Genomic DNA, 27934 nt, shown 5'->3' on the forward strand with positions numbered 1-27934 from the left:
ATTCTGATGTTTCTAGGCACATTAGTTTCAGCTTCCAAAATGCAAACAAGTTCTGTCAAGTAATTACATGGATCTCTCTGCTGAAAGGTAGATTTTTAAAATTATGAAAGAAAAGCTGTAGCAGCATGCAGCAATGCGACTAATCATGGCCGCTGCCCGGAAGTTCCCCTTCATTCTATTTTTTAACTCTAAGATTCATATGGTCAGTTATTCTTATTCCACAGGATACTCGTAAATTGTATAATTCTGAAGATAGTGTGTGGTCTGGGAAAAAGAAAAAAAACACAACATATACTGCAATATGATCATGGGATTTATCTAAAGCCTAAACATATTTTACATTAAAACTACTGGTACATAATTGAGAACCTCAGTGAAGTTTAAGTTGACCTGCAGATTCAGATTAATATTTTAATTTATTCGGTATTCCTGAGCTCAGGTGCAATTTTGCAATGATGCCTATAATTTGCTAAAATCTAGGTGCTATTATTTTATTAGGCTATTCTACTAAGAGCAATACCTTATAATTCTATTGATTTATATGAATCCGTTTCAGTTTTGTATTGCAGTACTATACAGTCTAGTTCTGCATAAATATGTCTATATATTTGTAGTTTGAAAAACGTATGAACGTTGGCTAATGTTCCTTTTGTGCTTCCTAATATACAAATTTCAAAAGTGGCCTTTTTTGTATTTGTTTTACCTCTATTTAACTCAGAGATGTTCGTCACGCTAAGTGATGTTTTCTATAGCTAACAATTAGACTGGATATCTCAAATGCTTTGTTTTTTTTTCTTCAGAAATCCCCAAACAAAATATAAAAACAAATAAATAAAAATGCCATATTTCTTGTACACGTCAAGGAAAAACACGGAAGCTGAAGATCAGATACAAAGAAACAGAATGAACAATTAAAGGGACAGTATACTGTAAAATTTTCTTCCATTAAATGTGTTCCTAATGATCAATTTTACGTGCTAGAGTGTATTACAAATCTATCCTTTTCCTTTATTTTTTAATTTGAAATAGCTGAAATACCTGTTGAAAGGAATTATTTGTCTATAACATAACAATTGTGCAGTTTTTTTATACATGTTACTGAAGTATATCTGTTGGATGTATTCAGAAAAATAATTGGGACACGATCACACTGGAATTTAACACTTTGGAATCCCTTACTAACACCAGATATATACTTTTTCATTATCCTATTTTTTTTCCTTTTTTCAGTGTACACTTTTTGATTTTATGGACTATTTTTCTTAATATATTTCCATATATATGTCAATTTGTTGCAATATACACCTGATTTGTTTTTAATTAATTGTTTTAATAAATACTATACATTTATGTACTTATACTTTAGTGTAGTGGTCTCAAAGTATCGACCCCAGGGCCAAATGTGGCCCTCAAGATAGTTTTATCTGTCCCTTCCTTGTTTAATAAGTAAAGCATTAATTTGGGCTGGTCAATTATTATTTTTTAGGGTCTAAGAGGTGTAACTAGTTCAAGTCCTATATAGGCACTCACAAGACAAATATAAAGACAGGCATCAAGTGTAGACTTCCCCCATGCACGGCATTGGATAAATATCACTTTTTATGTTGCTATAAAGTTCCAAGATGATCACTTCACTAGGCACTTAAAAGATAAATATAGAAAACTGTGTATGCCTATTGTGGGCTAAAACTCTCACCATGCACTACTACTTGGCTAAATGTCACTACCATTTCCGAGTATATACAGTTCCGGAGCACTTAATCAGCTCAAGCAGCCCCCATGGGAGAAGAACACTTGGCTAGTACCCCCAGATACTTTGAATTTGAGACCCCTGCTTTAGTGTATATATTTATGTATCTAGTGGTGCTCCCCCCTTTAATATATGGTTTGTGCTTTATACCAGACTGTTGACTGCTATTATTACCTTCCAAGTCCGAAAAGACATGAATCCAGCAAAGAAGAGGAGAAGTAAAGATGTTCCAATCTTTAAGTCAGTGAGGACCACCATGCCCACGTTGACAAAGACGATTCCTCCACTGACCAGAAGCATTGTGTTCAGCAAGGTGCGATCAAAGCTGGATGTTCGGACTTTCACAATTGGAAGTAACTGTTCCAATCCTTCGAGAGGTATATCCTTAAAACATTTTAACACCATATGACCATTTTTAGGTCGGGCTGCCACCACAACTCTCTTAAAGTAGCGCCTATGTAGGACAGAAAAATGCATTAAAAAGTATAACGACTTTTATGTTTTACAAGTTACCTTTTTATAAATAAATAAATTCATAATGACAGAAAACAGAATTTATGTTTACCTGATAAATTACTTTCTCCAACGGTGTGTCCGGTCCACGGCGTCATCCTTACTTGTGGGATATTCTCCTCCCCAACAGGAAATGGCAAAGAGCCCAGCAAAGCTGGTCACATGATCCCTCCTAGGCTCCGCCTTCCCCAGTCATTCGACCGACGTAAAGGAGGAATATTTGCATAGGAGAAATCATATGATACCGTGGTGACTGTAGTTAAAGAAAATGAATTATCAGACCTGATTAAAAAACCAGGGCGGGCCGTGGACCGGACACACCGTTGGAGAAAGTAATTTATCAGGTAAACATAAATTCTGTTTTCTCCAACATAGGTGTGTCCGGTCCACGGCGTCATCCTTACTTGTGGGAACCAATACCAAAGCTTTAGGACACGGATGAAGAGAGGGAGCAAATCAGGTCACCTAGATGGAAGGCACCACGGCTTGCAAAACCTTTCTCCCAAAAATAGCCTCAGAAGAAGCAAAAGTATCAAACTTGTAAAATTTAGTAAAAGTGTGCAGTGAAGACCAAGTCGCTGCCTTACATATCTGATCAACAGAAGCCTCGTTCTTGAAGGCCCATGTGGAAGCCACAGCCCTAGTGGAATGAGCTGTGATTCTGTCAGGAGGCTGCCGTCCGGCAGTCTCGTAAGCCAATCTGATGATGCTTTTAATCCAAAAAGAGAGAGAGGTAGAAGTTGCTTTTTGACCTCTCCTTTTACCAGAATAAACAACAAACAAAGAAGATGTTTGTCTAAAATCCTTTGTAGCATCTAAATAGAATTTTAGAGCACGAACAACATCCAAATTGTGCAACAAACGTTCCTTCTTTGAAACTGGATTCGGACACAAAGAAGGCACGACTATCTCCTGGTTAATGTTTTTGTTAGAAACCACTTTCGGAAGAAAACCAGGTTTAGTACGTAAAACCACCTTATCTGCATGGAACACCAGATAAGGAGGAGAACACTGCAGAGCAGATAATTCTGAAACTCTTCTAGCAGAAGAAATTGCAACCAAAAACAAAACTTTCCAAGATAATAACTTAATATCAACGGAATGTAAGGGTTCAAACGGAACCCCCTGAAGAACTGAAAGAACTAAATTGAGACTCCAAGGAGGAGTCAAAGGTTTGTAAACAGGCTTGATTCTAACCAGAGCCTGAACAAAGGCTTGAACATCTGGCACAGCTGCCAGCTTTTTGTGAAGTAACACAGACAAGGCAGAAATCTGTCCCTTCAAGGAACTTGCAGATAATCCTTTCTCCAAACCTTCTTGAAGAAAGGATAGAATCTTAGGAATTTTTACCTTGTCCCAAGGGAATCCTTTAGATTCACACCAACAGATATATTTTTTCCATATTTTGTGGTAAATTTTTCTAGTTACAGGCTTTCTGGCCTGAACAAGAGTATCAATGACAGAATCTGAGAATCCTCGCTTTGATAAGATCAAGCGTTCAATCTCCAAGCATTCAGTTGGAGTGAGACCAGATTCGGATGTTCGAACGGACCTTGAACAAGAAGGTCTCGTCTCAAAGGTAGCTTCCATGGTGGAGCCGATGACATATTCACCAGGTCTGCATACCAAGTCCTGCGTGGCCACGCAGGAGCTATCAAGATCACCGATGCCCTCTCCTGATTGATCCTGGCTACCAGCCTGGGGATGAGAGGAAACGGTGGGAATACATAAGCTAGTTTGAAGGTCCAAGGTGCTACTAGTGCATCTACTAGAGTCGCCTTGGGATCCCTGGATCTGGACCCGTAGCAAGGAACCTTGAAGTTCTGACGGGAGGCCATCAAATCCATGTCTGGAATGCCCCACAGTTGAGTAATTTGGGCAAATATTTCCGGATGGAGTTCCCACTCCCCCGGATGAAAAGTCTGACGACTCAGAAAATCCGCTTCCCAATTTTCCACTCCTGGGATGTGGATTGCAGACAAGTGGCAGGAGTGAGTCTCCGCCCATTGAATGATTTTGGTCACTTCTTCCATCGCCAGGGAACTCCTTGTTCCCCCCTGATGGTTGATGTACGCAACAGTTGTCATGTTGTCTGATTGAAACCGTATGAACTTGGCCTTTACTAGCTGAGGCCAAGCCTTGAGAGCATTGAATATCGCTCTCAGTTCCAGAATATTTATCGGTAGAAGAGATTCTTCCCGAGACCAAAGACCCTGAGATTTCAGGGGTCCCCAGACCGCGCCCCAGCCCACCAGACTGGCGTCGGTCGTGACAATGACCCACTCTGGTCTGCGGAAGCTCATCCCCTGTGACAGGTTGTCCAGGGACAGCCACCAACGGAGTGAATCTCTGGTCCTCTGATTTACTTGTATCGTCGGAGACAAGTCTGTATAGTCCCCATTCCACTGACTGAGCATGCACAGTTGTAATGGTCTCAGATGAATGCGCGCAAAAGGAACTATGTCCATTGCCGCTACCATCAAACCTATTACTTCCATGCACTGCGCTATGGAAGGAAGAGGAACAGAATGAAGTATTTGACAAGAGTTCAGAAGTTTTGTTTTTCTGGCCTCTGTCAGAAAAATCCTCATTTCTAAGGAGTCTATTATTGTTCCCAAGAAGGGAACCCTTGTTGACGGAGATAGAGAACTCTTTTCTACGTTCACTTTCCATCCGTGAGATCTGAGAAAGGCCAGGACAATGTCCGTGTGAGCCTTTGCTTGAGGAAGGGACGACGCTTGAATCAGAATGTCGTCCAAGTAAGGTACTACTGCAATGCCCCTTGGTCTTAGCTGTGGTCTGAAGACAATTGAGACCTGTGGAACCTCCCCCTTGGGGGAAGCCCCTTGAATTCCAGAAGATAACCTTGGGAGACTATTTCTAGCGCCCAAGGATCCAGAACATCTCTTGCCCAAGCCTGAGCGAAGAGAGAGAGTCTGCCCCCCACCAGATCCGGTCCCGGATCGGGGGCCAACATCTCATGCTGTCTTGGTAGCAGTGGCAGGTTTCTTGGCCTGCTTTCCTTTGTTCCAGCCTTGCATTGGTCTCCAGGCTGGTTTGGCTTGAGAAGTGTTACCCTCCTGCTTAGAGGACGTAGCACTTGGGGCTGGTCCGTTTCTGCGAAAGGGACGAAAATTAGGTTTATTTTTGGCCTTGAAAGACCTATCCTGAGGAAGGGCGTGGCCCTTGCCCCCAGTGATATCAGAGATAATCTCTTTCAAGTCAGGGCCAAACAGCGTTTTCCCCTTGAAAGGAATGTTAAGCAATTTGTTCTTGGAAGACGCATCCGCTGACCAAGATTTTAACCAAAGCGCTCTGCGCGCCACAATAGCAAACCCAGAATTTTTTGCCGCTAACCTAGCCAATTGCAAAGTGGCGTCTAGGGTGAAAGAATTAGCCAATTTGAGAGCACGAATTCTGTCCATAATCTCCTCATAAGAAGAAGAATTATTAATGATCGCCTTTTCTAGCTCATCGAACCAGAAGCACGCGGCTGTAGTGACAGGGACAATGCATGAAATTGGTTGTAGAAGGTAACCTTGCTGAACAAACATCTTTTTAAGCAAACCTTCTAATTTTTTATCCATAGGATCTTTGAAAGCACAACTATCTTCTATGGGTATAGTGGTGCGTTTGTTTAGAGTAGAAACCGCCCCCTCGACCTTGGGGACTGTCTGCCATAAGTCCTTTCTGGGGTCGACCATAGGAAACAATTTTTTAAATATGGGGGGAGGGACGAAAGGTATACCGGGCCTTTCCCATTCTTTATTTACAATGTCCGCCACCCGCTTGGGTATAGGAAAAGCTTCGGGGGGCCCCGGGACCTCTAGGAACTTGTCCATTTTACATAGTTTCTCTGGAATGACCAAGTTCTCACAATCATCCAGAGTGGATAACACCTCCTTAAGCAGAGCGCGGAGATGTTCCAACTTAAATTTAAATGTAATCACATCAGGTTCAGCTTGTTGAGAAATTTTCCCTGAATCTGAAATTTCTCCCTCAGACAAAACCTCCCTGGCCCCCTCAGACTGGTGTAGGGGCACTTCAGAAACAATATCATCAGCGTCCTCATGCTCTTCAGTATTTTCTAAAACAGAGCAGTCGCGCTTTCGCTGATAAGTGGGCATTTTGGCTAAAATGTTTTTGATAGAATTATCCATTACAGCCGTTAATTGTTGCATAGTAAGGAGTATTGGCGCGCTAGATGTACTAGGGGCCTCCTGTGTGGGCAAGACTGGTGTAGACGAAGGAGGGGATGATGCAGTACCATGCTTACTCCCCTCACTTGAGGAATCATATTGGGCATCATTTTCTCTAAATTTTGTGTCACATAAATCACATCTATTTAAATGAGAAGGAACCTTGGCTTCCCCACATTCAGAACACAGTCTATCTGGTAGTTCAGACATGTTAAACAGGCATAAACTTGATAACAAAGTACAAAAAACGTTTTAAAATAAAACCGTTACTGTCACTTTAAATTTTAAACTGAACACACTTTATTACTGCAATTGCGAAAAAGTATGAAGGAATTGTTCAAAATTCACCAAAATTTCACCACAGTGTCTTAAAGCCTTAAAAGTATTGCACACCAAATTTGGAAGCTTTAACCCTTAAAATAACGGAACCGGAGCCGTTTTTATATTTAACCCCTTTACAGTCCCTGGTATCTGCTTTGCTGAGACCCAACCAAGCCCAAAGGGGAATACGATACCAAATGACGCCTTCAGAAAGTCTTTTCTATGTATCAGAGCTCCTCACACATGCATCTGCATGTCATGCTTCTCAAAAACAAGTGCGCAATACAGGCGCGAAAATGAGACTCTGCCTATGATTAGGGAAAGCCCCTAGAGAATAAGGTGTCCAATACAGTGCCTGCCGGTTATTTTACAAAATTCCCAAGATTAAAATAATTCCTCAAGGCTATGGAGAATAAAATATGTTTATATATAAATCGATTTAGCCCAGAAAATGTCTACAGTCTTAAAAAGCCCTTGTGAAGCCCTTTTTTCTGTCTGTAATAAAAATGGCTTACCGGATCCCATAGGGAAAATGACAGCTTCCAGCATTACATCGTCTTGTTAGAATGTGTCATACCTCAAGCAGCAAAAGTCTGCTCACTGTTCCCCCAACTGAAGTTAATTCCTCTCAACAGTCCTGTGTGGAGACAGCCATCGATTTTAGTAACGGTTGCTAAAATCATTTTCCTCTTACAAACAGAAATCTTCATCTCTTTTCTGTTTCAGAGTAAATAGTACATACCAGCACTATTTTAAAATAACAAACTCTTGATTGAATAATAAAAACTACAGTTAAACACTAAAAAACTCTAAGCCATCTCCGTGGAGATGTTGCCTGTACAACGGCAAAGAGAATGACTGGGGAAGGCGGAGCCTAGGAGGGATCATGTGACCAGCTTTGCTGGGCTCTTTGCCATTTCCTGTTGGGGAGGAGAATATCCCACAAGTAAGGATGACGCCGTGGACCGGACACACCTATGTTGGAGAAAATATGTATTTTAACTTCTATGTATGTGTGCATATGGGTTGTCAGTCATGATTTTTAATAACTAATCATGGCAAGCCCCCTTATCAACAAAACATACCAATATCGCACAAAAAAATACACAGCACTGCAGAATCTGTTGGCGTTCTATAAAATTATCATTTTAACTTTTTTCAAAGCAAGCTAAAAATGCAATAGCCCAAATTATCCATATCCCTGCAAATTTTATAAAGATGATGCAGCAGATTTTCCTAAAGCATGTTTAAGAAAAAAATCAATCACACAACAATAACTTAATATTAAACTAGTCTACTAGAGTTGTATTGATTTGGATGTCAAAAAAATGCAAGATTTCAATCAAATTCGTTGTTCCATTCAAAATTGATAAGCCGATAAAAATCTTAATATACATATTTAACATAAACATCATCCAAACTTAAACTAGACCATGTAGCTATACTTAACACTGACATTCAACACTTTTAAGTTAGTGACTCTTCATTGCATAGTTTTTATTGTGTTACAACACTTTACTGCTGTTGTATCTGCACATTTAGTTAGAATGAATCAAACTCATCTTACCCAGAACACCTACTTAAAGGGACATGAAACCCACATTTTTTTCTCTCATGATTCAGATAGAGAATACAATTTTAAACAACTTTCTAATTTACTTTGATTATCTAATTTGTTTCATTCTCTTGGTATCATTTGTTGAAGAAGCAGCAATGCACCAATGGTTTCTAACTGAACTTATGAGTGAACCAATCACAATCGATATATATATTAAGCCACCAATCAACAGCTAAAACATAGGTTCTCTGCTGCTCCTGAGCTTGCCTAGATAGACCGTTCAGCAAAAGATAACAAGAGAAGGAAGCAAATTAAATAATAGAAGTAAATTGGAAAGTTGTTTAAAATTGTATTCTCTATCTGAATCATGAAAGAATATTTTTGTGTTTCATGTCCCTTTAAAGGGAAATAAAAATATTTTCTTTCATGATTCAGATAGAACACGCAATTTTAAACAACTTTCCAATTTACTTTTATTAGCTCATTTGCTTTGTTCTCTTGGTATCATTTGTTGAAAAGCATACATAGGTAGGCTCAGGAGATGGGAGCAAGTTGCTGATTGGTGGCTGCACATAGATACCTCTTGTCAATGGCTTACTGATGTGTTCAGCTAGCTCCCAGTAGTACATTGCTGCCTCCTTCAATAAAGGATACCAAGAGAAAGAAGCAAAATTGATAATATAAGTAAATTTGGAAGTTGTTCAAAAAGATATGCTCGTCTGAATCATAAAAGAAAAGTTGTGGGTTTAGTGTGCCGTTAATATTACATAAGATGTGTACTACCCACAGCAAACAACTTCTGTATAAGTATGTGCAGTGGAACATAGAAGACCAGTTTTCTTGTTCTTTTTTTCTTATATAAACTTCCTTTAGGTTATGAAGCACCTACACGAAAACTCCCTGCCTATATACATAACCCGCCTGAAAGGAGATTAGGACAGTTGTGAGTATGATACTACAAACTACTTAGTTAAGGAAAATCACATTGCTGCTTTTTTATTTTCAAGGCAAATGAACAGAAGAAGAGCAACAGAGGCTGTTCTTCAAATTAGTTTCTTTTTTTTTTTTTCTGACGGAACATAAAAGTATCAAAATCATTGTGACAATCTCTATTTACATTGGACATGAAGTGCACCCAGAAACAGATCTTGCCTTTCTGGTGGGGTGCGAGGAGACCTAGAAAAGAATGATTCCTGTGGATTGGTGTTTATTTGCAAGGTGCTCATCTGTGCAGAGAGGGGTCCCACTCTTTGTCCTGCTGCCCAGTACCGGATATACTCATATTTATCAAGATTCACATGTACCTAACAAAAAAAAAACAAAAAAAAGAGGTCATTTCAACTGAGCCCTCCCCTTCAATTCAAACATTAGCTAAAGCAGCTGCAGCACTGACAGCTTTGCTAGTGGTTGCGAGTTGGAATGGGTGGCAGATAACAGGAGCTAGCGCAGCACTGACAGCTACTCTAGCAGTAACTATGCAATTAAAGGGATAGTCTAGTTAAAATTAAACTTTTATAAATCAGATAGAGCATGCAATTTTAAGCAACTTTCTAATTTACTCCTATTATCATTTTTTCTGCATTTTCTTGCTATCTTTATTTGAAAAAGCTTGAATATAATCTTAAGAGCCGGACCATTTTTGTTTCACCTGGGTAGGGCTTGCTGATTGGTGGCTACAATTAGACACCAATCAGCACCCAGGTGCTGAACCAAAAATGGGCCGGCTACTAAGCTTACATTTTTGCTTTTTCAAATAAAGATACCAAGAGAATAAAGAAAAATGTATAATAGGAGTAAATTAGAAAGTCGCTTAAAACTGCATGCTCTATCTGAGTCATGAAAGTTTAATGTTCACTAGACTATCCCCTTAAGACCTTGTAGTGAGCACACTGTGCCTGGAAAGGAGGTTTGTTGATCTGGGAGCCCTGTAGTGTGGGGTGTGGCCCTGGAAGGAGGGTCTGTGGCTGTGGGAGTCCTGGAGTGTGGGGTCCTTGTCCCTTGATGTTGGGGGCCCTGGTAGAGGCGAGGTGGGGAAGCGGCCCTTCTCTAATTTTTGCCTTTGAATGTTTGAATTTAAACATATAAAGGAACATGAAAGTCAAAGTTAAAGGGACAGTATACACTAATTTTCATATAACTGCATGTAACTATAAAGAAGAATATGCACAGATACTGATCTAAAAATCCAGTATAAACACTTTTAAAAACTTACTTAGAAACTCACAGATTAGCATTGTTGATTAGGTAGTTTGGAACACCCACTGAAAGGGGCTGGGCAAACAAAAAGAGCAGACACTCCCCACCTCCCCCTTCCCTGCATATGAAAATACAGATAACATAAACAAGAGCCTGCAGGAGTCTGTAAACACGAGTATAAATCTGACACTGTCTTGGTTAGGAGTCTGAAAATCAGCAGGAGATCTTAAAAAAACAAAATTTATGCTTACCTGATAAATTCCTTTCTCCTGTAGTGTGGTCAGTCCACGGGTCATCATTACTTCTGGGATATTAACTCCTCCCCAACAGGAAGTGCAAGAGGATTCACCCAGCAGAGCTGCTATATAGCTCCTCCCCTCTACGTCACCTCCAGTCATTCGACCAAGGACCAACGAGAAAGGAGAAGCCAAAGGGTGTAGTGGTGACTGGAGTATAATTCAAAAAATTTTTTACCTGCCATAAAAAACAGGGCGGGCCGTGGACTGACCACACTACAGGAGAAAGGAATTTATCAGGTAAGCATAAATTTTGTTTTCTCCTGTTAAGTGTGGTCAGTCCACGGGTCATCATTACTTCTGGGATACCAATACCAAAGCTAAAGTACACAGATGACGGGAGGGACAGGCAGGCTCTTTATACGGAAGGAACCACTGCCTGAAGAACCTTTCTCCCAAAAACAGCCTCCGAAGAAGCAAAAGTGTCAAATTTGTAAAATTTGGAAAAAGTATGAAGAGAAGACCAAGTTGCAGCCTTGCAAATCTGTTCAACAGAAGCCTCATTCTTAAAGGCCCAAGTGGAAGCCACAGCTCTAGTAGAATGTGCTGTAATTCTTTCAGGAGACTGCTGTCCAGCAGTCTCATAGGCTAACCGAATTATGCTACGAAGCCAAAAAGAGAGAGAGGTAGCCGAAGCTTTTTGACCTCTCCTCTGACCAGAATAAACGACAAACAGGGAAGACGTTTGTCGAAAATCCTTAGTTGCCTGTAGATAAAATTTCAGGGCACGGACTACATCTAGATTGTGTAGCAGACGTTCCTTCTTCGAAGAAGGATTAGGACACAAAGATGGAACCACAATCTCTTGATTGATATTCCTGTTAGTGACCACCTTAGGTAGGAACCCAGGTTTAGTACGCAGAACTACCTTGTCTGAATGAAAAATCAGATAAGGAGAATCACAATGCAAGGCGGATAACTCAGAGACTCTTCGAGCCGAGGAAATCGCCATTAAAAATAGAACTTTCCAAGATAACAGCTTGATATCAATGGAATGAAGGGGTTCAAACGGAACACCCTGTAAAACATTAAGAACTAAGTTCAAACTCCATGGTGGAGCAACAGTTTTAAACACAGGCTTGATCCTAGCTAAAGCCTGACAAAAAGCTTGAACGTCCGGAACTTCTGACAGACGTTTGTGTAAAAGAATGGACAGAGCTGAAATCTGTCCCTTTAAAGAACTAGCGGATAAACCCTTTTCTAAACCTTCTTGTAGAAAAGACAATATCCTCGGAATCCTAACCTTACTCCATGAGTAACTCTTGGATTCGCACCAATATAAGTATTTGCGCCATATCTTATGATAAATCTTTCTGGTAACAGGCTTCCTAGCCTGTATTAAGGTATCAATAACTGACTCACAAAAACCACGTTTTGATAAAATCAAGCGTTCAATTTCCAAGCAGTCAGCTTCAGAGAAATTAGATTTTGATGTTTGAAGGGACCCTGGATCAGAAGGTCCTGTTTCAGAGGTAGAGACCAAGGTGGACAGGATGACATGTCCACTAGATCTGCATACCAAGTCCTGCGTGGCCATGCAGGCGCTATTAGAATCACTGATGCTCTCTCCTGTTTGATTCTGGCAATCAATCGAGGAAGCATCGGGAAGGGTGGAAACACATAAGCCATCCCGAAGGTCCAAGGTGCTGTCAAAGCATCTATCAGAACCGCTCCCGGATCCCTGGATCTGGACCCGTAACGAGGAAGCTTGGCGTTCTGTCGAGACGCCATGAGATCTATCTCTGGTTTGCCCCAACGTCGAAGTATTTGGGCAAAGACCTCCGGATGAAGTTCCCACTCCCCCGGATGAAAAGTCTGACGACTTAAGAAATCCGCCTCCCAGTTCTCCACTCCCGGGATGTGGATTGCTGACAGGTGGCAAGAGTGAGACTCTGCCCAGCGAATTATCTTTGATACTTCCATCATTGCTAGGGAGCTTCTTGTCCCTCCCTGATGGTTGATGTAAGCTACAGTCGTGATGTTGTCCGACTGAAACCTGATGAACCCCCGAGTTGTTAACTGGGGCCAAGCCAGAAGGGCATTGAGAACTGCTCTCAATTCCAGAATGTTTATTGGTAGAAGACTCTCCTCCTGATTCCATAGTCCCTGAGTCTTCAGAGAATTCCAGACAGCACCCCAACCTAATAGGCTGGCGTCTGTTGTTACAATTGTCCAGTCCGGCCTGCTGAATGGCATCCCCCTGGACAGATGTGGCCAAGAAAGCCACCATAGAAGAGAATTTCTGGTCTCTTGATCCAGATTCAGAGTAGGGGACAAGTCTGAGTAATCCCCATTCCACTGACTTAGCATGCACAATTGCAGCGGTCTGAGATGTAGGCGTGCAAAGGGTACTATGTCCATTGCCGCTACCATTAAGCCGATCACCTCCATGCATTGAGCTACTGACGGGTGTTGAATGGAATGAAGGACACGGCATGCATTTTGAAGCTTTGTTAACCTGTCTTCTGTCAGGTAAATCTTCATTTCTACAGAATCTATCAGAGTCCCCAAGAAGGGAACTCTTGTGAGTGGAAAGAGAGAACTCTTCTTTTCGTTCACCTTCCATCCATGCGACCTTAGAAATGCCAGTATTAACTCTGTATGAGACTAGGCAGTTTGAAAGCTTGAAGCTTGTATCAGAATGTCGTCTAGGTACGGAGCTACCGAAATTCCTCGCGGTCTTAGTACCGCCAGAAGAGCACCCAGAACCTTTGTGAAGATTCTTGGAGCCGTAGCCAATCCGAATGGAAGAGCTACAAACTGGTAATGCCTGTCTAGAAAGGAAAAACCTTAGATACCGGTAATGATCTTTGTGAATCGGTATGTGAAGGTAATCCTTTAAATCCACTGTGGTCATGTACTGACCCTTTTGGATCATGGGTAAAATTGTCCGAATAGTTTCCATTTTGAACGATGGAACTCTTAGGAATTTGTTTAGGATCTTTAAATCCAAGATTGGCCTGAAAGTTCCCTCTTTTTGGGAACCACAAACAGATTTGAGTAAAACCCTTGTCCTTGTTCCGACCGCGGAACCGGATGGATCACTCCCATTAATAAAAGATCTTGTACGCAGCGTAGAAACGCCTCTTTCTTTATTTGGTTTGTTGACAACCTTGACAGATGAAATCTCCCTCTTGGGGGAGAGGATTTGAAGTCCAGAAGGTATCCCTGAGATATGATCTCTAACGCCCAGGGATCCTGGACATCTCTTGCCCAAGCCTGGGCGAAGAGAGAAAGTCTGCCCCCCACTAGATCCGTTCCCGGATCGGGGGCCCTCGATTCATGCTGTCTTAGGGGCAGCAGCAGGTTTCCTGGCCTGCTTGCCCTTGTTCCACGACTGGTTAGGTCTCCAGCCTTGTCTGTAGCGAGCAACAGCTCCTTCCTGTTTTGGTGCAGAGGAAGTTGATGCTGCTCCTGCTTTGAAATTACGAAAGGAACGAAAATGAGACTGTCTAGCCTTAGGTTTGGCTCTGTCTTGAGGCAGGGCATGGCCTTTACCCCCTGTAATGTCAGCGATAATTTCTTTCAACCCGGGCCCGAATAAGGTCTGCCCTTTGAAAGGAATATTAAGCAATTTAGATTTAGAAGTAACATCAGCTGACCAGGATTTTAGCCACAGTGCTCTGCGCGCCTGAATGGCGAATCCGGAATTCTTAGCCGTAAGTTTAGTTAAATGTACTACGGCATCCGAAATAAATGAGTTAGCTAACTTAAGGGCTTTAAGCTTGTGTGTAATCTCATCTAATGGAGCTGATTCAAGTGTCTCTTCCAGAGACTCAAACCAAAATGCTGCTGCAGCCGTGACAGGCGCAATGCATGCAAGAGGTTGCAATATAAAACCTTGTTGAACAAACATTTTCTTAAGGTAACCCTCTAACTTTTTATCCATTGGATCTGAAAAGGCACAGCTATCCTCCACCGGGATAGTGGTACGCTTAGCTAAAGTAGAAACTGCTCCCTCCACCTTAGGGACCGTTTGCCATAAGTCCCGTGTGGTGGTGTCTATTGGAAACATCTTTCTAAATATTGGAGGGGGTGAGAACGGCACACCGGGTCTATCCCACTCCTTAGTAACAATTTCAGTAAGTCTCTTAGGTATAGGAAAAACGTCAGTACTCGACGGTACCGCAAAATATTTATCCAACCTACACAATTTCTCTGGTATTGCAACTGTGTTACAATCATTCAGAGCCGCTAACACCTCCCCTAGTAATACACGGAGGTTTTCCAGCTTAAATTTAAAATTTGAAATATCTGAATCCAGTCTGTTTGGATCAGAACCGTCACCCGCAGAATGAAGCTCTCCGTCCTCATGTTCTGCAAATTGTGACGCAGTATCTGACATGGCCCTAATATTATCAGCGCACTCTGTTCTCACCCCAGAGTGATCACGCTTACCTCTTAGTTCTGGTAATTTAGCCAAAACTTCAGTCATAACAGTAGCCATATCCTGTAATGTGATTTGTAATGGCCGCCCAGATGTACTCGGCGCTACAATATCACGCACCTCCCGAGCGGGAGATGCAGGTACTGACACGTGAGGCGAGTTAGTCGGCATAACTCTCCCCTCGTTGTTTGGTGAAATATGTTCAATTTGTACAGATTGACTTTTATTTAAAGTAGCATCAATGCAGTTAGTACATAAATTTCTATTGGGCTCCACTTTGGCTTTAGCACATATAGCACAGATATCTTCCTCTGAATCAGACATGTTTAACACACTAGCAAATAAACTAGCAACTTGGAAATACTTTTCAAGTAATTTACTATAATATGCAAAACGTACTGTGCCTATAAGAAGCACAGAAAAAGTTATGACAGTTGAAAATTGATAAACTGAAAAGTTATAGCATCAAATCTTTGTAAAAAACACACTTTTAGCAAAGGATTGCTCCCATTAGCAAAGGATAATTAACCCTGATAGCAGAAAAAAAATACAGAAATAAACGTTTTTTTATCACAGTCAACTACAATCTCACAGCTCTGCTGTGAGTGATTACCTCCCTCAAAACAAGTTTTGAAGACCCCTGAGTTCTGTAGAGATGAACCGGATCATGCAGGGAAGACAATAAACTTCTGACTGAATTTTTTGATGCGTAGCAAAAGCGCCAAAAAAGGCCCCTCCCCCTCATACACAACAGTGAGAGAGATCAGTAAACTGTCATAAATTAAATAAAAACGACTGCCAAGTGGAAAAAATAGTGCCCAAAACATTTTTTCACCCAGTACCTCAGAAAATTAAACGATTTTACATGCCAGCAAAAAACGTTTAACATAAATAAATTAAGTGTTATTAAAAAGCCTGTTGCTAGTCCCTGCAAATTAGGCTAAAGTCTTATGCATACAGTATAATTCCAGTGAAGTGCCATTCCCCAGAATACTGAAGTGTAAAATATACATACATGACAGCCTGATACCAGTTGCTGCTACTGCATTTAAGGCTGAGTTTACATTATATCGGTATGGCAGAATTTTCTCATCAATTCCATTGTCAGAAAATAATAAGCTGCTACATACCTCTTGCAGATTAATCTGCCCGCTGTCCCCTGATCTGAAGTTTACCTCTCCTCAGATGGCCGAGAAACAGCAATATGATCTTAACTACTCCGGCTAAAATCATAGAAAAAACTCAGGTAGATTCTTCTTCAAATTCTACCAGAGAAGGAATAACACACTCCGGTGCTATTATAAAATAACAAACTTTTGATTGAAGGTATAAAACTAAGTATAATCACCACAGTCCTCTCACACATCCTATCTATTCGTTGGGTGCAAGAGAATGACTGGAGGTGACGTAGAGGGGAGGAGCTATATAGCAGCTCTGCTGGGTGAATCCTCTTGCACTTCCTGTTGGGGAGGAGTTAATATCCCAGAAGTAATGATGACCCGTGGACTGACCACACTTAACAGGAGAAATAAGCAATACTATTCATTTTTATAAAAACACTACCAGATGGGCTATATAAATGGATCATCTACAAAACATTTATGCAAAGAAAAATCTAGTGTACAATGTCCCTTTAAATGTGCATGGTTCAGATAATGCAAGCAATTTAAAAAATAAATGGCAATTTACTTCTATGATCAAATTTACTTTGTTCCCTTGGTATGATTCATTAAAGAGCATACATATCTAGGAAGGCTTAGGAGCATGCACATTATATTATATATACACATTATGTTTCAAACACTGCTGCCACAAAGTGCACAAGACACGTACACATTCTCCTGATCATATCTAGATTTATATGGAAAAGAGTAAGGTGAAATCATATTCATTTCTCTTTATATTGGAGAAGTTGCTTGCTTGTGCATTAGAGTTTGACCAAAGCCTTTTCTTTAAAGGAGCTTGTGCAAACAAATAATATTATGAATTTATGATTGGTTTATGGCCGTCTAGTGAAAAAAGGGACAGGGAAATTAAAAGAAACTTTAAAATTCATTAGAAAAAAAAATACTGATTCTTTGAAATTCAAAGTAAGTGTTATTAAAAAGAGAAGAGGAACAGAGGCGCCAAGCATGGCCTAATATCGTCAGGGCACCAGACAACACAGGACCAACAAGATGAAAATATACTCACAAGTGGGGCGCACCCTTATGGTGCTATTGTAGCAGACTGGAACTATAAACGTGGTCCAGCTCACGTCACAACCAGCTAGAGAACCAAATCCAGATAGTCCTTAGGAAGGCCTACTAGGAGAATCCTGGAGATGGAAAAAGGCACAGAAACATAGCCCAGTACCGTTTAAACCAGGAGAATAGAATTATAAATCTATAGCCTGATGAACCAGCCCTGGAGTGGCTGAGAAACGCGTCGCTTGTTTTTAAATAAATAATTTTTTATCATACACTTGCTACTATTCTTTCCCAATCTGTGGGGGCGGATATTTTTTGGCTGCTGTTTTTTCCATTTGCTGGATTTTCACATTCTGATTGGGATCCTCTTCATCCTGCTGGCTGGAATCCACAGTCCACTGGGCGGCTGAGAGGTCCCAGTAACGTTGATACTGCACCTGGGGGTGCTTCGCCTCTTGTAAGTGTAACCTTTATAATTCTATTCTCCTGGTTTAAACGGTACTGGGCTATGTTTCTGTGCCTTTTTCCATCTCCAGGATTCTCCTAGTAGGCCTTCCTAAGGACTATCTGGATTCGGTTCTCTAGCTGGTTGTGACGTGAGCTGGACCACGTTTATAGTTCCAGTCTGCTACAATAGCACCATAAGGGTGCTCCCCACTTGTGAGTATATTTTCATCTCGTTGGTCCTGTGTTGTCTGGTGCCCTGACAATATTAGGCCATGCTTGGCGCCTCTGTTCCTCTTCTCTTTTTAGACCACGTTTCTTCAGGATGACCGTCCTATGACAGAGAGCTGCCTACACTCCCATTCTATGATTGTTGTGGACATTGTGTGCTTTGTGCATTTATTTATATGTTCATGATCCACCGATTTGGGTTTGATTTCTATATTGAGTACTTAAATCGTGTTATTTTTACCCATTCTAGCTATACCTATTGTATTTATCTTGTTGCAGGTGTTATACTCTAGTTAGCACCCCCTACAGAGCGTGGTGTGTACTGTGCGTGCACACCAATCTCTTTATATTAAGTAAGTGTTATTGCCTGCGCTATTTTCATTCTTGGTATAGACTTTCTAAGTGTTAGGTACACCTCAAGCATAATTATGCAATTCCTGTCATTTTTTTAAAATATTTTTATTGTTCGCTATCATCACAGAGCAAGGTGTTTTGCTTACTATTACAGTAGATGGACACTTAGGTCTTAAGAACAATAATGTGGATAACAAACATGTAAAAATGCACATAATATTATTAATAAAATAGATAAAACACATCAACTATGAGTAATTAAAAAAGGAGAAAATATTTAATTAAATGTGTGTTATATAAAACAAATGCTGGTACACTTTCATATATATATATATATTATTCTTGGGAGCCTATCATTAAAGACTGAAGATAGTGAATAGTCTCCATAACAAAAAATCTAGAAATAATTAGTTATAATAATTAGAAATAATTACCAATCAAAATTAACCCCCCCCCCCCCCCCCCCTTTTTTCTCTCCAACTTTGTCTTTAAAAGTCTGGTGCATCTTATGTGGAAAAATAACGTACATAAAACTAAATACAAAATCATAAAAAGAGAATAAGTTTACTTTTTTTATATATTTTAAAGCTGCGTATATCTCATACAATCACACGATCCTTGGAAAATCTGCTACTCTAGTCTCCAATTAAGGAAGAGCTCCTGACATACCCCTAAAAAAGTATGTTGTAATATAAAAGGAAATGCCATGTAATTTCAGGCTAGCAGGCAAGGATTTGCAAAGTACAAAAGTACTGATTGCAATATGGGTCATGAAATTGAAAAGTGTTAGAATGATATAAAAACATGCTGTGTCTGTTGATGCTTGGAACTTTTTAAGGTTGCAGAAACACGTTAGGAAGCTAAACGAGCAACATATTCATTTCTTGTTTCACAAAAGCATTTTTATAGAAACATGGAATGACCAACTTATTAATTTAAAAGAGAAGCTTTAAAGAGACATTGTACACTAAAAAACAAAATGTATGCTTACCTGATAAATTCCTTTCTTTCACTGTGGTGAGAGTCCACAAATTCATTATGCTTGGGATGGAGGAGGTAAAGCTCCCCAAAACTCTCAAGAGAACCCCCATCCCTCCAACCTCACTGGCATGTTAGTTATAGCCAAGCAAGGGGAATAGAAGACAAACAAGGTAGGAAAGTACAATGAAGGAAAAATAGAGGTTCAATTAGGAACTATCATCAAAACAAAGTGATTTTCTTATACCAATTTAATTTTAGGTGGGGTTGTGGACTCTCACCACCATGCAAAAAAGGAATTTATCAGGTAATCATATATTTTGTTTTATTTCATTAGGTGGTTAGAATCTTCAAATTAATTATGCCTGGGACCCTATACCAAAGCTGTGTAGTCTACTAGTAAAGATGGGAGGGTAAAGAATAAGAAAATAAAATGTCAGGGATCTATTTTCCAGACAAAAGAACTTTCCAATCAAACGCCGCTTCTGAAGAAGCAAAAATACCAAAGTGGTAAAATTTAGTAAAAGTACGCAGGGATGACCTGGTTGTCACTTTGCAAATCTGCTCTACCGAAGCCTCATTTTTTTAAAGCTCAAATAGAAACAGATCTAGAATAACTACCTTCTAAAGAATCAGATGTAATGGGAATAAGTGGTCCATAAGGAATATCTAGTGACAAAGGCTATGCGCAGGAAAGCCTATATAATATAAGAGTACAGGGACAATAAGAACTTAAAAGAAAGTTCAAACAGTAATAAGCAGATAATATGCAGCAAAGTATTTAAAAATTTAGACACTCAAATTAAATTATTAGTCAAATTTGACATTCCTTCCTGGCTCTTGAGAATCCCCTCCGAAAAGAATAAATTGGGATCAGATAACCATTCCTGCTTGGGCTACAGCACGCAGTGACAGATATGAAGTGAGCGTTAAAATGTAGAGAAAAATGTAATGCAACACTAAGCATTAACAGCTATGTGAAGTGCTAACCCGACCAAGTTTGGAGTAGAATGACGAACCAACAGGGGGAGGCTAGGGACCTGTCCCTGCGACACCCATGGGCAGGCCTGTGTTGATCTCCCTCAGTGAAAGTCATAGTGCCATTGCCCATACACCACAAACGCCTCTGTCTCTCTTGTAGCTGCACTTTGAGAGGGAATAAGGGTCTCAAATCAATCAGAGAACACCATTTCTCAATAAATGTGAAGAGCACCTCATTCTTCGCCCATCTCCTGGGAGGCAAATTTTTATCTGACATGCCAGTGAAGTGGGAGGGATGGGGTGCTCTTGAGAGTTTTAGGGAGTTTTGCCTTGTTCTGGTGCCTGAGAAGTAAATCCCAGGCATAATGAATTCTTTGACTCACCATCTAATAAAATAAACTATGTGTATATAAATGAAATCATACAAGTCTAACTTCTATTGTTTATCTAGATCACTTTGTCACAAGAGTCCACAATACTCCTGGGAACTAATACCCAAGCGGCGGAGTTCAAGAGTAATGACAAATATGGGTGGGATTAAAAGAACATAAAACAAAATCCAGAACCCCCCCCCAAAAAAAAACAGGGTAATAAGCAAATAAAATGAACAACATGCAAAATCAAAATTATCCTAAGACAGCTGCCTAAAGTATTTCCTACGAAAGGCTGCCTCAGAAAAAAGAAAAAAAATGAATAATAGAATTTAGAAAAAGTATGCAAAAAAGACCAAGGAGTTAACTTGCAAAATTGGTCAACAAACGTCTCATTCTAAAAAGGACAATAAGTGGAAACTGATCTGAAAGTATGGGCCAAAGTCTGTCTAGTTGGAGGGTAATCCACCTCCAGGAAAGCCTTATTGCTCAAAAGTATCAACCAAGAAGAAATGGCAAAAGCTTTCTGCCACTTTCTGAAAAAAGTAAACAAACAAACTTGGAAGTTTGTCTGAAATCTTTATAATACTCAAGGCTCTTACAACATTCAAGATATGAAGAAGCTTTTCTGAAGAATTCAAGGACTGAGACATAAAGAAGGGACAACAATTTCCGGACTTATATAATTCAAAGACACAACCTTAGGAAAAAAGTCAAATACAATCCACAAAACTGCCTTATCCTAATGAAACATTTGTATTAAATGTAGCTATTATAAGTGTTAGTGTACTTTGTAATGTATATTTGAGGTGTTTTTTTGTGTGATACTTTTTTGTTTCGCAAAACAGTTAACCAGAGCTCTGAGGACGCAGTAATTTTTTTTTCAAATTTCTATTGCGCGCAAGTGATCGCGTTTACTTTCAACTTATAATTAACCTAACAAGCGCAAACACCAGCAATAAACCCCTTATTGCACGTAACTGTTAGTGCTCCACTTGTAATTTGGCTCTTACTAGGCCAATACGCACAAATCCGACACACAGGAGATAACGCAAAAGCAGAGGAATAACATCCGACCTACAGAGCGAGCACTAACCCGCCGTAATTTAATGGAGGAAAAACGCTCCAACACTATGTGCACTTTTGAGCCGACGTACACAGGCTTAAAAAGCCAACGCGCATTATAAAAATATACACACATAGAAAAGCAACGTGCTTTAGAAAATGTATGCTTGCAGAAAATCAGACATGCGTCAAAAAATTTACATATGCAAAATCACATTGTGCGTTCAAAAAAATAATTTCGCAAAAACCTAGCATGCGTCAAATATGTGCGCAGAAACACGGTGAGAATTAAAAAATGGACGCATGCATAAAAATCTAAAAAGGAAACCAAACCAGTGCTGAAACATAACAGCAAAGAATCTGGAATATGAGTATATTGACAACCCAACAGGAGGAGGCAAAGGACACCAGTGGAAGACTTGCGACTAAATCCCAACAGGTGAAAAATATTCTACTACCCATAGACTAAATACAACTCTTCACCAAAAATTGTACTCCGAGGATAAATGAGCCTCACCTCAATCTGGGAACCCCTCTCACTTAAAGGGACACTGAACCCAATTTTTTTCTTTCGTGATTCAGATTGAGAATGGAATTTTAAGTAAGTTTCTAATTTACTCCTATTATCAAATGTTTTTTATTCTCTTGGTATCTTTATTTGAAATGCAAGAATGTAAGTTTATATGCCGGACCATTTTTGGTGAATAAGCTGGGTTGTCCTTGCGGATTGCTGGATAATTTCATCCACCAATAACAAAGTGCTGTCCAGAGTTCTTAACCAAGAAAAAAGTTAGATGCCTTCATTTTCAAATAAAGATAGCAAGAGAATGAAGAAAAATTGATAAAAGGAGTAAATTAGAAAGTTGATTAAAATGTCATGCTCTATCTGAATCACAAAAGAAAAAAATTGGGTTCAGTGTCCCTTTAAGAATCAAACTGTGCATCTTCTTTCATCACCTTCATCCAGCATAGGTAAAAACAAGACTAAGTTGCTAGTGCGGTGGTGGTGGTGGGGGGTTCATAGAGATCTTGGGGTGTGGGAATTTTTGCCTCCTCCTAGTGGCAGGGACACACACTGCGTCACCGTTTGTAACAATCTGGCATCTGCCTTTATATGGAACCGAAGCACTGGTTCCATATGAAGACAGATGCCTGGAGCTCAGGAACTCCAGCTCTCGGCTGTAACTTAACAGCTGAGACTGCTAGAGCTTCCTGCAGCTCCGACGTATACCGGTATATACGTTGTGTGGTACAATAAGCAAAGTACCGCACAATGTATATATACGTCACATTGGGCTAAAGGGACATGAAACCCAAACATTTTCTTTCATGATCTAATTTGTTTCATTCTCTTGGTATCATTTGTTGAAAGACCAGCAATGCACTACTGGTTTCTAACTGAACACATGGGTGAGCCAATGACAATAGGTATATATGCAGCCACCTATCAACAGCTAGAACCTAGGTTTTTTGCTGCTCCTGAGCTTACCTAGATAAACTTTTCAGCAAAAAATAACAAGAGAAGGACGCAAATTAGATAATAGAAGTAAAGTGGAAAGTTGTCTAAAATTGTATTCTCTATCTGAATCCTAAAAGAAAAATGTTGGGGTTTCATGTCCCTTTAAGCAGGTAACAAAAGGTTGATTGATAATATATGACAATTTTTAGACATTTTCTGGATCTATGTGCAGCTCTGTGCACTTGGCTATGCACACATTTAGGGCCCCATGTATAAAATGGCGTGCAGACAGTTTCTCAACTTAAGAAGCTGTCTGCATGCCTTTGCTGCATAGGGGCAGCAAATCTGTTCATCCGCTGGCCGGTATGCATCATACCAATCACGCGAGAGAAGGGACTGTCAATCATTCTTTTCGCCATCTCAGAGGTGGCAACGAGTGTAAAGCAGGCTCCCACGTGCGAACCTCCATGTGCGAACTTGTCCTGCAAGGGTTCCGGAGCAGCTTACGCTGCTTTGTACATGGAGACGTAAAAGTGATGCTTGCACAACAGTAACTGTCAGATGAAGATATTTTCAAAATAATATATGAAAAAGTGTTCTAATCTTAAAGGGATTTGAGACCCGAAAATTTTATTTTGTATTTCTAACAGAGCATACAATTTTTAAAAAAGCTTCCAATTTACTTCTATTATCAAATTTGCTTCGTTCCCATGATATTCTGTGTTGAAGAGATACCTAGGTAGGCATCTGGAGCACCACACGGCAGGAAATAGTGCGGTCATCTAGTGCTCTTGCAAATGGATAACATTCTTGGAAAACTGCTGCGATTTAGTGCTCCAGAAATGAGCCGGCTCCTGCTTTTAAACAAAAGATACTAAGAGAATGAAGAAAAATTGATAATGGAAATAAATCAGAAAGTTGTTTAAAATATGCTCTATCTGAATCATGAAAAAAAAATTAAAACAAATTTGGGTTTCACATCCCTTTAAGATAGCTTAACAGGACACTTAAGAGGTTGGCGTCTTTGTAAGACATGCAGATGCAATAATCTATCAAATTAAACATAAGAGAGAACATTTATATTTGTAAGTTAATTTGATTAAATTAGAGCAAGATGAAAGTCAAAACACAAACTGCTCCAAATGCACAGAACTATTTGTAATTTGTCAAAACACTATTAATACCTTTAAACACAATTTACATTTATAAAAGTGCAATTTTTTTAAACTTAAAATAAAAGCAACAAGTATATTTTAATTTCCCCATCCTCTTGAGCAGCAAATATGGTGTAGCCAAATTTAAATGGAAAATTCGGGTGATGAAGAGGGATTTGTTTTAAAAGAAAAATCTACTAGCAATTCACACACACCATTTTTATAACCTTTTGATTTTCTTTGATTGCTTCTCCCACAATTTAGAGATCAAGTACCACACATTTTTACTGATGTGTTTTAAACTATAGATCATAGTTACTTCAATTGCATGAACCTGGACTACAATTTGAAAGCAGATTTATTTAGTTTAACATTAAAGTATTAACTCCTTGGTTTCAAGAAGGACCTGAAACTCACCGCAAAGCAATTGCATTACAGCGCTTTCTGGAGATAAACATTTTTCTGTTAAAAATAATTAAATAATAATAAATATAAAAAAATAAACATTAATTTTATTATTTAGAGGTTAGCATGATTTCATAAAATACAATATAAACATAAACAAAATTTATACTTGCTTGATAAATTAATTTCGTTCATGATTGTGAGAGCCCACAAGCCATCACAAATGTGACTAAAGACCGGTCCTACAGGAAGAGGCATAACACCCTACCTACACAACAGAGCTTTAATCCCTCTCACTTTCTATGTATACCTTAAAGGGACATAATACTCATGCTAAATCACTTGAAACTGATGCAGTATAACTGTAAAAAGCTGACAGGAAAATATCACCTGAGATATTTTACCTCACAATTTCCTCAGCTCAGCAGAGTAAGTTCTGTGTAAAAAGTTATACTCAGCTGCAGGTTAAAAAAAATAATTAAGAAATGAACAGCAGCCAATCAGCATCAGCAGTGCTGAGGTCATGAACTCGTTTACTGTGATCTAATGAGATTTGACATAACTCTCATGAGATTTCATTGTAAACTTCCTTACACTGAATTGGGAAATAACATGAGCGTGCACGAGGCTCATCCCTTTGGCTGTCCCAGGACAGACATACTGATATGATTTACAATAAGATGTGGCTAGTTAGGAACTTTTGAGGTAAAATATCTTTCTTTTTTACATAGAGATGTTCAGGTGATATTTTCTAGTCAGCTTTTTACAGCTATACTGCATCATTTTCAAGTGTTTAAACATTTGGGTATTATGGCCCTTTAATCAAACATATGGCCCAAAAAAAAGGAAAAAATAATAAAGTAGAAAAGGAAAAGAAGTGCAAACTAGTACTGCGGCCAACTGTTATGGAAAAGCAAGGACTCATACCATCATGAAAGAAATTAATTTATCAGTTAAGCACACATTTCTATTTCTTTCATAAGATAATGTGAGTCCATGAGCCATCACATTTGGGATCCTATACCCAAAATGTGAAGTCCACAAGACAACCATAAAACAGGGTTGGAAAAACAGTTAGGTAGGTAGAGGCACTAAATAGGAACTGGGGCTGGCAGAACTGCAGAAAAATTGTAGAATTTTGGTAAAGGTATGTAAAGATGACCAAGTAGCTGCATCGCAAATCTTTTCAATGGAAGCATCATTTCTAAAAGCCAAAGAGGTGGTGACTGCTTTGGTAGAATGAGCAGTATTTCAAATAAAATATCAAGACCCTTACTACATCCATGCACAGATTGATGGGACTACAATTCCCTGAGTAATGTTTTCAGAAGAAACAACCTTAGGAAAGAAAGAGTAGTTTTTTCTTAAAACTGCTTTATCCTGATGGGAAAAAAATCAGTTAAGGAGAATAAAAAAATAGAGCAGAAAGCAGTCTCAAAATCTTTAAAGAGAACCGGCTATTAAACCATCTAGACCATCAAGGAAATAATTTTAGAATTCAACGGATTCTAAAATATTTCTAACGTTAATTCTTATACGCACAACAGGAAAGGAAAACTTTCCATATTTTGTGATAAATACATCTTGTAACAAGCTTTCTGGCCTGAATCAAAGTATTTAACACTTGGTCTGAAAAACCACTCTGAGACAAAAACATGTGATCAATCACCATGCAGTCAAATGGAGAGATTTGAGGTTTAGATAGAAGAATGGACTTTGTGAGAGATGGTCTTTCCTGAGGGGAAGATGCCAAGGCTTGAATAGAGGACATTTGTATCAGATCTGCATACCAAGTCCTGCAAGGCTTTTCCAGAGCAATTAAAATCACTGTGGCCCTTTCCTGTATTACCCTGGATAGTAAAACAAAAGTATGTAAGATGTAATTCAGATTGAATGACCTGGGAAGCAAGATCTTGATCAATAACCTTGCCTCAAGAGGAAACCAAACTTCCCTACAGTAGTCTGTGGTAATTACTACCTGTCAGGAACACCACAGACACTACCGCATTCAAGTTCACCCTGGCTGCTAGATGGCGTCAGGTGGGATTCCTTAAACGGGAGTGACTGTGACCACTAGGAAAACAAAAAGCGCATGCACGCATATAGTGAATATGGGAAAAAGAAAAAAAAAACACCTGCCACATTGCCAGACATGGGAAAAAATTGATCCCTGCATAGTCACAAAAGAAACTGCTCATAGTCTTGACCAACCGCAAGCAATCTTGAATTCCACAAGGGAAGCTTCTTGTGAAATGAGGTCAAAGATGTAGTCACACCCTACTCCAGTAGCTACAGATACGCAGGTTACACTAACAGCTGGATGAAACATATAGCCTGCCAGCTGAAAGGATCTCCTGAGGAAATAGTTTTCTGCGCATTGGACCCTTAAAAAAGTTACTCCTCTAAAGGAATGGCAGTTTACATAGCCAAAGTGAAAATAGCTCTGTCCATCTTTGAAATAGAACCCCATACTTACAATTGTTCAGAAGTTAAAGTGAACTTGTTTTAGAATTTGGCAAAGGAAATAAAAGGAATTTCTGGTTTGTTCCATTCTTTGCTAGGAAGGTAGATAGCTTTTATGGGGCTGCCTTAAAGGACTTATCAATCATTTTCACAGATTGTTTGTTTGTAGGTTTAGGGTCCTCAATCTGCTACGCAAGTAAAAACTTCCTGCAATAGAGTGTGTATGTGCTCCAAATTTAAATTCATCAGAAGGGGGGCTCTAGGTATCTGAATAATCTTCCTCACCTAAGGAGGAGTATTCTAATTTATTTATACTCCTAGATACCTAGACAAGTTACTCCTTAGGGATGTCTAAGATGACTCCAAGGCCTGCAAAGGATTCTTTCTGTATTTTGCTGTTTAACTGCTGAATGCATGAAAGCTTTCAGTTGTGAAACTTTAAAGTAAATGTACAGTTTTAACTTAGGAGGCAGGTCCATAAAACTGTCCAGGGGATTGTAATAGAGCTGGAGGGATCTGTTTAGCGCCACTCTTTTTTTTCTTTGATTGTCCAGGGGCTAACCCTGGTGGGCAACTATTACCTGAGTAGTCTGCTACAAATGTAATGCTGCAAGCCCTTG

The 27934-nt window shown here is 39.6% G+C and overlaps 1 protein-coding gene across 1 annotated transcript in view; it reads right to left on the reverse strand.

Annotated features, from left to right (window-relative positions):
* Positions 1 to 27934, reverse strand: part of TMEM143 (transmembrane protein 143) — a 134818-nt gene that overhangs the window by 60445 nt on the left and 46439 nt on the right. Inside the window, exons 5-6 of the mRNA XM_053690669.1 lie at positions 9494 to 9645; positions 1925 to 2204 (exon numbers count right to left, since the gene is read on the reverse strand). Of these exons, the coding sequence (XP_053546644.1) occupies positions 1925 to 2204; positions 9494 to 9645 (432 nt within the window). The remainder of the gene's footprint in view (positions 1 to 1924; positions 2205 to 9493; positions 9646 to 27934) is intronic.

The sequence above is a fragment of the Bombina bombina genome, chromosome 8 (genome assembly GCF_027579735.1).
Source record: "Bombina bombina isolate aBomBom1 chromosome 8, aBomBom1.pri, whole genome shotgun sequence".
In the NCBI taxonomy this organism is placed as follows: Eukaryota; Metazoa; Chordata; class Amphibia; order Anura; family Bombinatoridae; genus Bombina; species Bombina bombina.